The sequence below is a fragment of the Ostrinia nubilalis genome, chromosome 18 (assembly GCF_963855985.1).
Source record: "Ostrinia nubilalis chromosome 18, ilOstNubi1.1, whole genome shotgun sequence".
Lineage (NCBI taxonomy): Eukaryota > Metazoa > Arthropoda > Insecta > Lepidoptera > Crambidae > Ostrinia > Ostrinia nubilalis.
In genome coordinates, this window is record NC_087105.1 from 5,936,055 (window position 1) to 5,952,250 (window position 16,196).

Consider the following 16,196-nt stretch of genomic DNA (forward strand, 5'->3'; position numbering starts at 1 on the left):
GTGCAATCAATCTCCGTTTTGTATTCCGTCGGAAGTTAATCAGCCGCGTCTTTCCCACTGCAGTAGTAAGTAAATAACGTGCGTTGCGTGCTCAGGCGGTCAGGCAGGCCCCCCTCGATCTTGGGAGAATCCCGGTCATCTACTCAAAAAGAAATTGTAATGACCTTCATTTGAAAGGAAAACCCCTTGATCCTTAAATGCCCAGGGTCCCCGTATCACGATACTTAACTGATATAATTTAATAAATAACTTAACTTTGCAGTTTGCACCCTAAAAGTACCCCCAGCTTCGCACAGCAATATGTTATATAGCCTGACCAGGAACATAAAAACCCTGGCATAGAGGCGCGTCAATTGCATTTGATAGTGCAACACTGAGTACAGTCGTACCTGTGTTAAATTAATAGGCTCACTTTATGTATCAGGATTCAGGATTACGGGCTAATTTGATATTTTCATAAATTAACGAAAAAATATTATTATACAGTCTGTCTATAAAGTCGTGACATGAATGTTTGAGGAACTAACATTATTCATGTGTCTGGCAACACCAAAGATCACCAAACATATGTACATCAGCTGTCATCGAGAACAAGTTGTGGAACGATTTTCATTTTGTGTTTTTTATTGTTTGACTAATGTCCTGTAAATTATTACTCAGCTACGAAGAAAAGTATAAGCAATGAGTAAAGTAAATTGGAGTGCCACGCGGAAAGTGATTTTTAAAGTTTTCCAGCAATGTTCCGCGGAGTACCAAGCTGGTCAAATTTTGTGGGATTTTGATGTTTTATGGGCGAACAGCATCTTTGACGGGTACGTAATCGTGTTACTGCTTGTTTATAATCTACCTAAAGTAACAAATTTACTGCATTTTGCGATTTGGTGACCAAAACAGGCATTGTTTACATAGGACATTTTTAGGTTAAATTTTCATTGTAAGTACGTAATATTGTAGTACGACCATTTCTTTTGATATATTAATTCAGTCAAGTTTTCTACGAATTTTGAATTTGAATTAATTGCTTCATATCTATATTACCCGTTCGCTTTGGCCATTGATAACTGTATGACATCACTTTCACATCAAGTTGTCCGTCTACAAAAATAATAATTTGTTGAAATATTTTTTTATGATTATGATTTAGCTCTTATTATTTAAATGCATGTGAAATGATATCTTGTTGGTAAATCTTTAACAATAAATAATATTAGTTAGGTATTGTAGTTATTCTTTCCATCCCTTTAAACTTTGAACTTTTTTTTTTTTTCAGGAAAATCAGAGAGTACGGTTAAGCGCATAGTCAATGAAGGTTTTCAGAATAATGGAAAATTTAGAACTCCTGGGAAACACAGGCAAGGCCGACCAAAGAAAGAAATGGATATTAATTTGTGCTCTGCGCCAAAAAATATAATTTTTTACACGGTACAAAAAGAGGTAGGTAAATAACATTTTTCATCTTTTGCATGTTTTTTGTTTGATGTGAGCTATATTCATTCTTCATACAAGGTAACCTATATAATATTATAGCCTATGTTAAGCAGTTTTTTTTAGATTGTAATGATGAAATAATTTTAATTGCACTCTCCCCCTCCCTCTTATACACCCTTAAACCCCCATCCAAACAAACCAACAATGAAATCTTTCTTCTTAATAATATGAGTGTAGATGTATAATTTTATAAAATTTTCACTAACAAGAATCTATTTATTTTTCCACCAGGTCACAAAATGTTCGCAATCTCTAAACATCAAAGGCATCACAAAAGACATTTTCAAAGGAAAGCGTTACATCATAGTCCATTCTGGAAGCGAAAAGGGGTTTGTGCCAAACTGCCTCCTCATATTCACTGGCAGAAATAATTTGGAAGACTACCATTCAGAAATGAATGCGCATAACTTCACGAAGTGGATTAAAGAAAAACTAATACCAAATCTTCATGAGCCTTCCATTATATTTATGGACCTGTACCAAGACAATTGGTTATTTGCTTAGGCGATAATAACAGCAGCGAAAATGATGATGTGAATGATGACAGCGCTACTTATGAAAGTGGCAACGAAACTTTTCTTAACATCGAAAATTTGGAATCCGATGATGAAAGTGATTAATAAATGTCCTTATTAACTATGTATAATGCGTTTTTTATTATGCTGATTCAACAAAAATGCTTGGTAAAACCTCTCATAAGCATAGGTACCTACTGTATAAAAACAAAAACAAAATATCGTCGTCTAAATTGGTTAAGGGCTGATTTTTCAATCGTCGGATAACTTTTAACTGAAGAATAAGATTGGCACATTGACAGTTTCAGTATGGAAAATATGTCAAAATGACAAGTTTATTCATCAGTCAAAAGATATCTAAGGATAGAAAAATCTACCCTTAACTAAATTGCCCTAGTATCAAACTCATTTGGTCAAATTGTATAGGGTTGCTACATGAAGAAAAAAAGCGCCCTCATTTTATGTCACGACTTTATAGACAAACTGTAGGTAACCTGATTTAAATAAATTAAATAAAACCATCAATCGAGCTAGTAGATTTATTTTATTATTCATCAATAATCAAATTCAGAACTTGAATATTCAACTGCAATGTCTGCTCATGAACGCTTCAAACTCGGTACTTCTTTCCCAATCCCATAAAATTCAACACTTAGAAAGTGACAAATTTTTTAAAATAGGTAGTTGAAACAAACCACAGCTAATTTTCATAGTGGACTGTACTATACGATAAACATGTCAGTCAATTTGACAACCTTTGTCGGAAACATTATTCAATGAAAATATTGTCCGAACCCTTAGTATTTCTCTTCGAAAAATACTTTAACACATTGTGAACCACTTTTCTTTCACGACTATAAAAATATTTTAGCAATTTAATTCATAAAACCAATTGCGCACATTTAAAATAAAGTTTGTTTACACTTTGACAGCAATAGACTGACATGCAAGGTGACATGTCAATGAAGTTTTCAGTTACTGTTGCCATTAAAAGAAATTAGTACCATTAGTTTTCCGCAACATGGCGAGGGTTTTTATGTTCCTGGTCAGGCTATACCTACCTACAGTTTTCAGTAGGTTAGTCATCTATTTTATAATAAACAAAATATTTTATCACTAAAGGCATGTTTTAAGCTCAAGCTTAAAGGTAAGTCCTCCTACCTATCCTCAGGAGGTAGTCTACCCGTGCCAGCCAGGTGACACCGTTTTATTGCCTATAAATTATATAAAATTATTATTTGAATAATTTAGCAGCGAACGACTGTGATACAACATGCATGCATGGTTCCATTACTGATATATTTATTGCATTAAGGTAAAGTTAGATTTTTTTAGGTCACATCTTCCGCGGCTGGTTTGAGTTTTGTCCATGTTTTGTCTCTACTAAAGCCTGGTCCGTGAGCACGTAGAATTTTGTCCAATGACCCCTAGCTACCCATCCTTATCGCTCGCGCGTAATTATATTGCTGTCGCGACTGTGCGACGGGCGCCCGCAGTGAGTGTGCGAGCGCGACAGCAACAGAAACGCGCGAGCGATAGGGATAGGTAGCTTGGGGTCATTGGACAAAATTCTATGTGCTCACGGACCAGGCTTTACACAAAAAAAGATGCATACATGAAACATGATTAGTCGAGATGTATGATTTTTTGCGAGATCCAGGTTCCAGGCTGGGTATATACCTACATGAACATCCATGGACTCTGTCGGGCACAGACAGCATTCTCCTACCTACATAATAACAAATTTCTTTTCTGCTCAACCCAAAGGTAAACTGGTCGAGAATGCTTTAGTGCATTAAGTTCGCCTTATGTACAAATTTATTTTGGCATTAAAGTTTAAATAAATAATAGGCGTAGGATTAATATGACCATGAGGATAGGCAGTGGCGGCGTAGCATAGGTTGGCACCCGGGGCGATTACCTCCCCCCCCGTCATAAGTCCTATGGCACCCCCTACCCCCCAGGATTTTGGGGTTACCTACCGATTCGAAGATTGAAAGACAATCGCACCCCCCCGTATCATGAGATAGACCGCAGACTTGTCATGGCAGATCCGCTAATCAATACTAATCTGCGCGACTTGTGTCACCCCCTCAGGCTTGGCACCCGGGGCGGACCGCCCCCCCCCCCCCCTTACGCCGCTAGTGAGGATAGGTAGGTTAATCCTTCAAGGCCCGCGAATCTAGACACAATAGATAATCAATTGTTATGACATTAATGAATGCCGTCTGGGACTCAAGCGGTTAACCATTACCATTAGGTACACTACAAGTATTTATAGTCTTTTTAGGTTTGTGTTGAAAGTTTGTCGTTGATTTTCATTATTGTTTGTCAAAACTGAAGTGATTTTGTCAGAAAACATCAAACCCATAAAAAGTCAGTCAGTATAGTTACATGCTCAGTAAAAAATACAGTGTTATAACCGGTATAATGATTCCGATGGCTTGGAAGGTTACTAAACGTTTTCCTAACCTGCCTAACCCCTCTCTCCCCCAGTGAGTACTTAATTCAACACATGCAGCTCGAAGCGACGCAATGCGATGAGACGAGGCACGATGCTACGTGATGCAACTAATGTGCTTACGTAAACTACTCAACCTAATTTATAAAGCTTGTCAAACCACATGGCAGTGATGGCAGCTAGACCCTTTAGCAAGAAATGGTATTGTTTTATGGCATCGCCAACCTAAACTGTTTCTGACTCATTTCGCTTCTTAAAAGTTTGAAGATTTTACGGATCTCTTCAAGACCCTTAAATTAAAAACTCGCTAATTACCTTAATAAAAGTTACCTATACTAGGGATTAAGGCTTGGTATTTCTGCTAAAGTAGGTATTTCGCGCTGTCAAAATCTGCGCGCGCAATACTTCGCCGAAGACAGCGCGCCAAAGAGCTCTCGCGGCTACACAGTATAGAAATACGCAGTTTAGAAACACGCAGTTGGTTAGGTTAGGTTGACTTCCTTCCGTTCAAGCGTCACACTCACAGCACTTTCTAATACAAATCATATCCAAGTGATACAAATTAAAACAACTTTCAAAATTTTTGGGAATATATTTTAGAATCGAATAAATTTAGAATATAACTGCCAAAGTAAACACGGTTCAAAGAGGCGTGGCGTCACCCGACCTTCTGGAAGTTCCGCGCCGGCTAAAAGAATTTCAAGATTACGTCACCCGACCTATCGGTAGATCCTCGGGAGCTTGAGCGATTGGAAAAACATTTTATGATCAGTCACTCGTAGTAGCGATTATTTAGAGCTTGGATAATAAATTATAGTTGTTGCAATTCACGAAACTTTGCATGAGGTTAATTACATTAATCAGTACACGCATCAATTTTGTTCAGTCTTTTTGTTTATTAATAAATAAAAATATCATACTAAAATTGCATACATATTTGTTTGTATTGGTCTGGGTGTTTTCTTTCCATAATTTATGTATAACGTATGTGGGGGCTCTAACGGGGCTCTGTATCGAAAATCACTATGAGCAATGAGCATCATACACGGTTACCTGGAGTGCATTACAGCAGCAAAATTTTTATAAATGTTGTGCTTTAGAGAGTCGAGAGTATAGCATAATTAGTCCATCGTGAGCAGAAATTTGTCCACTAATAGCAAAATTCGTTCAAATTATAGTTTTAAAGTTATTAGGAAAAAACAGATTTTGCTGGGGTAACGTTTCAAACATTACCCTGGCAATTTTTTTTTTAAAGTCGTTCTATCCCGGAACCAAATACATGGATAGATAGCTCTTGTTGCGTAGTAATTTGTCCACGAATAGCAAAATTTGTTCGTGTTCCGGTTCTCAAGTTATTTAGAATTTTGCTGGGGTAATGTTTTGTGATGTCCCAGATCTCGTAAATGGCTCAACGCAGAAGTTTGAAAAAAATACCAATGATAGACCTTGATATGTCCAAATTAGTTCAAACATTAGTTATTGATTTTAATGATAAACACCAGTGTAATTAAAAGATTTCGAAAATCAGATAAAACGGATTTGTGAGTAAACCAGTACTCTTACAATCGAATAAAAAGGTGTACCCTTGGTACCCTTTATAACCACAGTAAATATAAATGATGTGGCTTTGCGCAAAAGAGAGATTTCAAGAAATCTAATTTTATATAATTTATTTTAACAGTCTTACTTTCGTGGCCGAATACGCGATTCCCTTATAACAAGGGAACATGGCATACAATGGACAAATTAAAATGTTCCTTGAATAAGCTATCCTGTTAATTTCAGCTAAAGCCAGCCTTCTATAAGTAGACCTTTAGCTACAGACCTTAGACAGTATTTTTGTGAAAATTCTTACGCATGGTGAAGGAAGGGACGCTCTAGACACTCAAGTCTACAAGGAGTCACGTCAACTCCAGTTTTAAATCCGTTGACATCTGCTTCATCTGCCATCTTTTTGGTTAGAAGATTCTTCCATCTTGCAGCGTAGACCTTTAGCTGCAGACCTTAGACAGTATTTTTGTGAAAATTCTTACGCATGGTGAAGGAAGGGACGCTCTAGACACTCAAGTCTACAAGGAGTCACATCAACTCCAGTTTTAAATCCGTTGACATCTGCTGCATCTGCCATCTTTTTGGTTAGAAGATTCTTCCATCTTGCAGCGTAGACCTTTAGCTACAGACCTTAGACAGTATTTTTGTGAAAATTCTTACGCATGGTGGAGGAAGGGACGCTCTAGACACTCAAGTCTACAAGGAGTCACATGAACTCCAGTTTTAAATCCGTTGACATCTGCTGCATCTGCCATCTTTTTGGCTAGAAGATTCTTCTATCTTGCAGCTTAGACCTTTAGCTACAGACCTTAGACAGTATTTTTGAAACATTCTTACGCATGGTGGAGGAAGGGACGCTCTAGAGACTCAAGTCTACAAGTAGTCATATGAACTCCAGTTTTAAATCCGTTGACATCTGCTGCATCTACCATCTTTTTGGCTAGAAGATTCTTCTATCTTACAGCTTAGACCTTTAGCTACAGACCTTAGACAGTTTTTTATTATTTATTTGTGTCAGTGTGCTCTTCTAAAGAGTGTAAGACGATTGTATGTAGGTACTATTAAAATGTAATTTTAACTCATTGGTTTTGTCTCATATTTGAGGAATGTACTATGTATCATGAGTAGAGTCTTCGTTTAAAAGGATGCGAACGATTTAAATTTCAATAGGTAGACAAAATTGATAATTCTTAATTATCAAAAATTTAAGCTTTCTCCAGTAACACTGATATTATTATACTGTGACTCATCAAAGTCATCATTGTCAAAAATATTGACAAATCGCGAACTGTCACGGCCAAAAAACTGACACGCGTCCGTCCTCCGTAAGCGCCACCGCGCGACTGATTGAGATTGTCCAAGCCGTCATGGACGATTTTTTCCACATTTTTTAACATTGTAACTAAATAAGACGCAATATAAAAATTTCATCCGTTAAAAGCCCTCAAGTTATTTCTGAACTTTAGTTTAGTAAAAGATTTAGAATCTCAAATCGCTTATTTTAAAAATAAAACCATAAATAGAAAACGAATAGAGGTAACTTTGGGAATTTATTCTATCGAGTCAACTTCATCAAATCGTGTTTCCATCCGTTAATAGCCCTAGAAAATATCCTCAACTATGCCCAATAAAAATCTTAGCCTATAATTTTACTGTTTAGTACCTCAAAAATGAAAAATGAAAACCTCATTTTCGCCATTTTCTCTGCTACCCGGCCTTAACAGCTTAAAAATGATTGTTATTAATTTCAAAGAAAACAATTTTTCAATGCACAGGGTGGGGTAATACTAATAACAACGGATTTTCTTGATAAATATAACTGTGAAATGCATTGGCAATAAGCTTGAAGAAAACTGTTGTCGTGACCCAACTCAATAAGCAAGGTCGAAGGTCATAAGACTGACGCTGTTATTTAACCTAGCTGACGTTACAGCAGGTACCAGCCACTGCCAGGCAACTTACATATTTGGCGTACCTATCAGTATCGGTCTATCAGTCCATTTTATTCTACCAAAATTCACGGCAACAACAACTTAGCAACGCTTCATAAATGGTCTAGTTATTCGAAGTCTTTTATTTAATTTATAAGATTTAAGTTCTAAGAAATCTCGGATGTGTAAAGCAGCAGACAGCAATCAGTGTTGTTTACCGAAGGCATTATCCTCAAGACCCTAAGCGAACCCCCTCGCGATGCTTCAGGGCGATGATCCCGGGGCCCCCCTGAAAAATAACCCTAGATATTATGCCCATGCCCATTGATTTATCAGCAATATTTTTTATTGAGAGCGAGCCTTACCAACACACCCAGACGCGTCAGACTGAAAATTAAGTTACGAAAATACTGCGAGCACGATCATTTATGATTAAAAATAGAGCATTGTTTTGGTCTCCAAGTCTCCAACTGTGTACAAAGCGCAATTCCCAGTAGCATGCAAAATTATGTTGATATACCCACCTACATATAGGTACACCAGAGGCAAGCCGCGAAACCTTCTCGAAGGTCGGTACGGCATTGCTTTGTTTACATCGGTACCATGCGCACCTCAGTCTATTTTTGAAACGAGAGTACGTTGAGATTTTCAAAACATATGGGGAAATCTGACAAAAAGTGAGTTGACACATAAAATTTTTGGTATCTATCTATCTATCTTCCATTTAAGATAGGTACTCAACAACACGCGTGCCCAGTAGTTGTTTAAATAGTAAAAGTTAACCAATTTGCCTTATTTATGTTTACAGAATTAAATCAGATCGGATAAATTCACTGAGAAAACAATATGATGCCTTCTTGGAAGAGGACAAGAAAAGAAAAGAAAGAAATGAATACATTTTGGAGAAGTTGGATAAAATGCGCTATTGCAATGCTGTGGTGCCCGTTCGTCAAAAGGTAATCATTATCGACTCTGAGATAGGTACAGAAATAGGTATGTCTAAATTACTAGTTTTATTTATGTAGTCATACTAATTCAACGTGCATATTTTTTCCAGCCCACTGCATTCTCGGAAACTCGCACAGTTTCTTTCTATAATCCACCAAAGCAAGCTGTAGAAAGTCTCCCAAGCGACCCTTACAACGACAAGCGCCTCCTTCAGCGGCCTCTAGAGGTGCCAAAACAACACATTGACGAAACGATCCTGCAAGAAATTAGTAAGAAATACATTCTTATCCCTAAAGTAAGACCAGCTCATGATGACTTCGCTACAGATACACCGTCTAAAATAGAAGATAACACGGACTGGAAAAGCAAATATCAGATTTTGGAACAGATAAAGAAAGAGGAAAAAGAACAAGACAGTCCTACGCATCAAGAAATATTGCAAACTGCAAATAACACTTATGAAGAAACGATAACTAAAGATAAAGAACATCCAGTCACCGAATACATTAATAAAATTCCAGACAATATCATTTCTGAAAATAAATTCTCTTATAATTTACAAACTTATCCCAAGGATAACGTAACAGACAAACAAAGATACTATGATAATAACATCGAAACACTGGAAGTTTCCAATGACAACTTAGATAATCCCAAAAATAACATCGAGACAACCAATCCTCATGATACAGTAAATGACAATTTTGTGAATTACGAAAATAACTATGAAGATAATGTTTACGAAAAAATGTCTACAAACAATATTACAGATATTTCAGATAAAAATATGAATAACTATGAATACACTCAAAAGTTGGATGAAAGTAGAATTAATAGCACAGAAGAAGATGTTGTTATGAAAATGAGCGGCGAAAATTCTGCGAAAATATATCCAGAAGCTGACTCAGATCAAACTAATATTCCATCTATTCCGTCCGTGCCACCTGATGCTGACTCTAATGAGCAACCTACAAAAGATAATGAAAACCATCAACAAGTCTATGCCAATCAAGAAATTTATTTAGACAGAGAAGAGGTAGCCCCAGTGCAGGATATGAATGCTAGCGATTTCGTTGACGAAATAAATAATGTCGTCCCTGAAAGCGACCCCAATATGGCCGCAGATACTGAATATCCAATTGAAACAATTAATGTCCAAGATTTTACACCTCATGATGATGTGCAACTGCAAGACGGTATTAATATTAATCCCCAGCCACAAGTATTGGTTGGCCAAGATGACCTGACTTATCATTATGATCCTGTAGTAGAAACTGAAAACGCTATTGACGGCACAAAAACGTTCGGTACCGAACAGAATCAAGATTTTTACAATGAACATGGTGACCAAAATTATGATTATACTGAGGAGGGCGTTGCGGATAATTATAATACAGAACAGATAGCACCGAATGAAAACTATGAACAAAATGAATATGCGTATTATGAAGGAGCTCAAACAGAACAACCTTATCCGGAAGCAAATGATAACGAAGAAACTTCACAACGTTACGACCAAAACTACGAGCAGCAGTATGGTGTGGCTTATGACCAAGAAGCTTATCAGCAGCAGGGGTACGCGCAAGGGCTCGAACAAACGGAATATGCCGAACAAATGCAACACTATGAAGGTCAAGATCAAACACAACAAGATTTCGAGAAAGTCCATTATGAAAATCAAGACAATCTTACGCCACAATACGTCGAGCAACAATTAGATAATGAGCAAGGATTCACCGAGAAACAAGACGAAAATATTGAAATTACTAACGTAGAAAAATCTGGAGACTTTCAGCAAGTTGGCGATCAACAAGTAACACAGTAAATTTAATATTATTTATTGCCTGTGCTATGTATATCGTAGTTTATTGCATTTGCCTCGATAGCCTAATGTTATTAACTTTCTAAACAATAACGTTTATGACTACATATAATTTTTCGGTAGTTTGATGTTGGAAAGGTTTATGAATAAAAACTTTAAATGATGTTGTCACTTCACAGTGTTTTATTTAACTGAATTACGAATGCTACAAATATACAATTCTTAAATAGATTACAACATGATCACTCTTGTAAAGGCATTTTTTCTAATACAGATGCTTGTTCTGGAATAAGGGGTTCTCTGGGAATTTTCCAATGGTACTCTGTCCAAGGCAGCCTATCCAAGCCAGTTGCCCAATGATGAATACGACACCGAACATTCACTTTCTCGGTTTTATTGATCTGTAACAGTAACAAGTACCATAAGACCTTTGTACCTTTGGTTTCAAAGCTTGATTTTATGTTTATCATTTATGAAGAAACTTACTGTAACTGTAACGTAAAATTCTTTATCCTGCAGAGAAAGATCTGGCCCTTTTATTGTTACGGGCGGCATTTCGATGGCATCTTCAGGAACCACGAAACCAGCTTTCCGGAAAGATGTCCTAATATGCCAGGGTTCCAAAGTCCATGGCACTAGTTTATTCATCGTAATTTCCAACACGAGCCGTGACAAACATCCAATAGTCTGAGGAAGATACAATTAAGATCTAGTCACGTAGGTAATCGAAATTGAGTAATAGGAACGTAGAAATAAGAAGATCCTTATCCATAAATTTTGATGATGTGAGACATTGTGTGACAACAAGCCTTGTGGTGGCAGTTCTTTCATATTACAAAGCAATTTTTGCGAAAGTAGAGCAAAGTTAGTTTTTCGAAATTATTTCGAGTTAGGTTTTGAAACTCTGTCATATTATGTTAGATTAGCTTTTTAGCACCGCCTACTCAAAAATTATCTGTTGTGCTCAAAGTCAGCTGGGAGAGAATGCCATGCCATATCGTTATTAAAATTTATTAGCGAATTGAGTCGCTTCTCAAATTAAATTCAGGAAGGTCGTGGTGTGGTCGTGGGTTCGAGTCCCGCCTTAGGCAGTTCGATTTTTTCAAGTTGTTTATTTAAAATTTAGAATGCCATATGGCATTAAGCTCGCCTTTTTCACGATAATACTATCATACAGTATTGTAACTTCATATAAACGGACGAAACGCGAACTTTCCTTCGAAATTCAAATCTCGGTATGCGCTCGACATGCAAAAGTCGGGGGTGTCGCGAATGTGCCACGGTAATAAACGGATGATGTGTTGTTTTGGAAATAGTAAGCGCTCTTTTTTTATAAAAATAATTACAATACAACTACCTATTTATACAGGGTGTTAGGTAAATAGGTTTATAAGCTAACACTAGCCCATGTTAACAAATTATGCATATAAATGGTATGGTGAAGTCAGTGATATCATTTTAATTTGTTTAATTTTCATACAAAATAAAATTTATAAAATCATATTTGTATGCAAATTAAAATTATTAAAATGATGATTTCAATTTTCTGACTTCAAATTACAATCACAAAATACATTCACAAAACTAGATAAAAATTCTAACAGCCTTACTAATAAAAAAGTCCTTATACAGTTGATGATCAGCTGTATAGTTATACCATGAATAAGGAGTAATTAACACTATGCACCCGCAATACACTGGTCTTACTAATAAACGTTGTATACGCAGTGATTAACTAATCACGCTTCGTTCAGAAATTACCTTGAGCTCTTATAGCTCATGTGTCATTTACGTACAAAACTCAATTATACAGATAAATAAGAGAGAAAATCTTATTTCTAAACGATAATTAAAAAAACAAACGTCAGGTATTGGATGTATTTTTGGTAAATGACATTGTTGGTTGATGAATTATTATTGATTGATGAGAAACTAAAAATTGTTGGAGATTGGAAAAATACCATTCTACTAATTTATTAAATAACAATGAATGCACAAGAACGAAAACATTAACTTGTAATAAGCGTATAAATAAATGGTTATGTTTCAATTAAAAATAATAAGTATTAAATGTTTCATGTTGTTTTATTTTCAAAACAAATCCGTACAATACATGGGCACATTCACAGTCTATTATTAATATTCTTGCAGATTTCAGCTCTTACTTATATTTCTGTCTGAAACCTGAACCGGTATTTCTCACACTCAGCTCTTGGAGTTCTTGGAGTTGTATTTATTTTAATTAATTTTTAATCATTTCAAGTGTAAAGTACGCTGATTGTTCTCTTCATCGTTATCAAATACTCATTTTATAGTTCATAATTATACAACAAAATAAGTTTTCAAGCATTATAAAAAGTTGATAAAAACTAAACAGCTGACAATCCAAGCGGCCATCTTGTGATTTATCTCTGCTAAACAAGGTCGCTAGAGTGAATAAGCCTTGGGTAACTTCTCATACAACTTAATACACTGTTGTACAAGGCTTATGTCAAAAATATTTTTATTAGTAGTCTTCGATGTTTATCAGTAGTTCAACAACTGTGTAACTTTTTATTAGTAAGGCTGTAAGTAGGCAGATGTAATGAAAATAGGGTCTGCAGGTGGGCAGCCCTATCGCATGTTGTCATATGGTGACGTAACGCGCGGCTGTTGACATTTATTTCAAAAATATGGCCGAGTTGGAATACTGTATAAGTAGATAGTATTACCGTGCCTTTTCAACCGACTTCAAAAAAGGAGGAGGTTCTCAATTCGACCCGTATGTTTTTTTTTTTCTATGTTTGTTACGCGATAACTTTGAACAAATCTTTTTTCGGCGTATAGGTAATACCTCAAGGGTGGTCCCATTTAAATTTAATAATAGAAAAAACAACCCCCAAGGGTGGAAAATTGGGGATGAACTTTTTTATACGCAATATCTCCGCCGATTATAAATCAATTTGAACGATTATTTTTTTGTTGAATAGGTATTATCAAAAGGGTGGTTTCATGCGAATTTGAAGAAAATATTTCACCCCCAAGGGTGGAAAATTGGGGATGAACTTTTTTATAGGCAATATTTTTAATTTTTAGTTTTTTTTTGTGTTCACGCATTTGAAGTCGGTTTTATTTTTTTCGTATCATTCTTATGTGTGTGCAATAGTTTTTAAATAAATAAAAATTATCGAATGACAGGTTTTCGAAAGTTAGGTTTTTGAAATTATGAAAGTTAGGGTTTTCGGAAGTTAGATTAGTAACTTATTCAAAAGTTAGATTATAGTTAGTAAGATTTTTGAAAGAAAGATTTTCGGTATAGAAATTTAGGTTTTCGATGTTTTCGAATGTCAGATTAAGGCTAAGAATTTATAGCGCGATTTTCAGGCTTATTCCACTATTCCCCGTTGACAATCTCCAATTTGGCGTTAACGGGGAATAGTGAACAAAAAGTTCACTTATCCCCGTTGACGGGGATTGTCAACGGGGAATAGTGGATTAAGCCGATTTTCACCCGCGCCCAAGGCGGTTGCGGGCCCGCAGCTACTGTAGAATTCAGATACTTATGTAAAAACTAATGCACATCTCACGACGCGGTTTTCGCCCGCAGCGGGCGCGGTTGTATGCGGGTCCCGCTCGGCGGTTTTCACCTGCGCGAAAACCGCCCAATCGGCGGGCGACCATTTTGTACCAGTGACTTAGCGCACGGCGCGATTTAAAATTGCGCCAAGAGTTCAATAACCGCGCAAATAACCGCTCCTGTGAGTTTTGAAATAAAACCGCAATTCCACAACCATTAGAATGTTAGGCCTTCGAAAGTTAGGTTTCGAATTTTTTTCTTTTCATATTGGGTTTTCGTAATATTACGTTTCGAAGGTACAGTTATCGTAATTAAATTTTTCAAGTTAGGTTTTCGTAAGTTACATTATTTGAAAGTACCTAAGATTTTCATAACTTCTAGGGTTAGGTTTTAAGTTTTTCAAGTTAGGTTTTTTGATATTTTTATTACTGGAAAAGTTAATTTTTTGTGTGTAACCTAACATTTTTGAAAGTAGGCTAATTAACTTTTTGCATACCTGGTCTTCAAATTTGATTTAGGTTTCCGAAATTTTATAATTTTAGGTTTTCAGAAATAAGTTTTTCATGTTGTTTTAGTAAGTTACATTATTGAAAGAAAGATTTTCAAAATTAGGTTTTTCGAAAGTTAGGATGTACCTAATAATTCAGTTTTCGTAAGTTTACGAAAGTCGTGTTTTATACTAGGTTTTTTAGTTTTTTTATATTAGGTTTTCGAAATTAAGTTTTTGAAGTTAGCATTTTCGAAAGTTAGGTTTTGAAAAGTTAAGTTTTAAATAATTTTAGACTTCAAAATCAGGTTGTCGAGTTGTCTTTGAAAGTTAGGTTTTCTCACAAAATTTTTTGAAGTTATTGACTAATAAAAGAAGAAAACTTACTCTATGTACGTAGGGTGAACTGTACTGGTTTTCCTGCTTTGGTTTGTTGGTCTCACTTTTGTACTTTTCAATATTATCAGGACTTGCATAAACTGCAAGTCCGGGTAACAGATAATCACGGTATGCTATTGCCGAACGCAAAGTTATCAAATCACCAGCTTTGCCAACACCTAGAATTAAAAAAAACTAAATAAGTAACAGGCATTCTGCAATAAGGGAAATAACTTTGAAAGTTAATTTTCAAGTAGGTGACATTAAAATTAACTTTCAATGTACTAGTACTATGTGGCATCATGAGTACATTATTACTTATTTTTAAAAGTCAACGAATATTCTTACCATCAACAAAATCTTTCAATATTACTGTCATATCGGGCTTTTTCAGTGTGTTTGTATCTTGAACCAAATCATATATGAAGTGTCTAGCTCTCATTTTAGGAACCTTGCCTCCTTGCTTGTGAGGTGGTGGAGGAAATCGCCGTTTCAAAATAAATGTGTTCTGTAAAATAACCAAAAAATGAAGACATAGGTATGTTTATAAACTTTTATAAACCAATTTTGCAGAATATTTTAATAATGGCTGGGCTGGGACCACTAAGTGGTCTTGTGACTTAAAGGATAATAGGTACTACGGTTAAGCATCCGTGTAATGTAAATGCTATGGGATACGATAAAGTAAATAATCACTACATTCACCGATGCAGTTGTAAGATTATCTGATCTTACCCTTGTTTGTTGTTTCAGCCAACTTTGTCCCGGTGAGATTGTTTTAGATAAAAAACCACTTAGTCCTAACATTTTTATTAGTTTTATATTGTTTGCCGTATGTTAGGAAAATAAATTATAAAGAAAAGATACAAATTGGCATTATTGGGTAACAGTTTGAGGTTAGAATTTTTTTTTTAATAATTTTTGACATTGACAGATATAGGGATGTCGAAATCCTGGGAAAATGTTGGAAAATATGGGAAAATGACCGACGCGTTTCATAGATCTTACAACACCCAATCGAGCTAAACTCTAAAGCCTTGTTCACACCAGTCAAGTAAT

At 35.8% G+C, this 16,196-nt stretch overlaps 2 protein-coding genes and 1 long non-coding RNA gene across 5 annotated transcripts; 2 read left to right on the forward strand and 1 right to left on the reverse strand.

Moving 5' to 3' along the window:
• Positions 1–485: 485 nt before the first annotated feature.
• On the forward strand, positions 486–2,134 carry LOC135080615 (uncharacterized). The gene is made up of 3 exons (XR_010259042.1): positions 486–812; positions 1,271–1,434; positions 1,720–2,134. It is a non-coding gene; the product is annotated as an uncharacterized LOC135080615 (long non-coding RNA).
• A 971-nt stretch (positions 2,135–3,105) lies between these two features.
• LOC135080612 (probable WRKY transcription factor protein 1) lies at positions 3,106–10,887 on the forward strand. 3 transcript variants are annotated; one of them, XM_063975294.1, is made up of 3 exons: positions 3,106–3,150; positions 8,755–8,902; positions 9,004–10,887. In XM_063975294.1, exons 2-3 carry the CDS (start codon positions 8,864–8,866, stop codon positions 10,717–10,719), a joined length of 1,755 nt encoding a protein of 584 aa, XP_063831364.1. In that variant the 5' UTR covers positions 3,106–3,150; positions 8,755–8,863; the 3' UTR covers positions 10,720–10,887. The 3 variants fall into 3 exon arrangements, with proteins under 3 accessions (XP_063831364.1, XP_063831361.1, XP_063831362.1); XM_063975291.1 differs by lacking the exon at positions 3,106–3,150 and adding an exon at positions 4,304–4,498; XM_063975292.1 differs by lacking the exon at positions 3,106–3,150 and adding an exon at positions 8,415–8,623.
• LOC135080613 (large ribosomal subunit protein bL9m) lies at positions 10,877–16,071 on the reverse strand. The gene is made up of 5 exons (XM_063975295.1): positions 15,873–16,071; positions 15,486–15,645; positions 15,147–15,316; positions 11,203–11,403; positions 10,877–11,117 (listed from the first exon to the last, which is right to left on the reverse strand). Exons 1-5 carry the CDS (start codon positions 15,942–15,944, stop codon positions 10,959–10,961), a joined length of 762 nt encoding a protein of 253 aa, XP_063831365.1. The 5' UTR covers positions 15,945–16,071; the 3' UTR covers positions 10,877–10,958.
• Between the last annotated feature and the right edge of the window lie 125 nt (positions 16,072–16,196).

Coding starts and splice junctions, on each gene's coding strand:
- LOC135080612 (XM_063975291.1), top strand. CDS start 4,398: ATGCTCAGTAAAAAATACAGTGTTATAACCGGTATAATGATTCCGATG. Junction 4,499..8,754: donor CCTAACCCCTCTCTCCCCCA/GTGAGTACTTAA, acceptor TTATGTTTACAG/AATTAAATCAGATCGGATAA. Junction 8,903..9,003: donor TGGTGCCCGTTCGTCAAAAG/GTAATCATTATC, acceptor TATTTTTTCCAG/CCCACTGCATTCTCGGAAAC.
- LOC135080613 (XM_063975295.1), bottom strand. CDS start 15,944: ATGTTAGGACTAAGTGGTTTTTTATCTAAAACAATCTCACCGGGACAA. Junction 15,646..15,872: donor GGCTGAAACAACAAACAAGG/GTAAGATCAGAT, acceptor GTTATTTTACAG/AACACATTTATTTTGAAACG. Junction 11,404..15,146: donor GTTCACCCTACGTACATAGA/GTAAGTTTTCTT, acceptor TATCTTCCTCAG/ACTATTGGATGTTTGTCACG.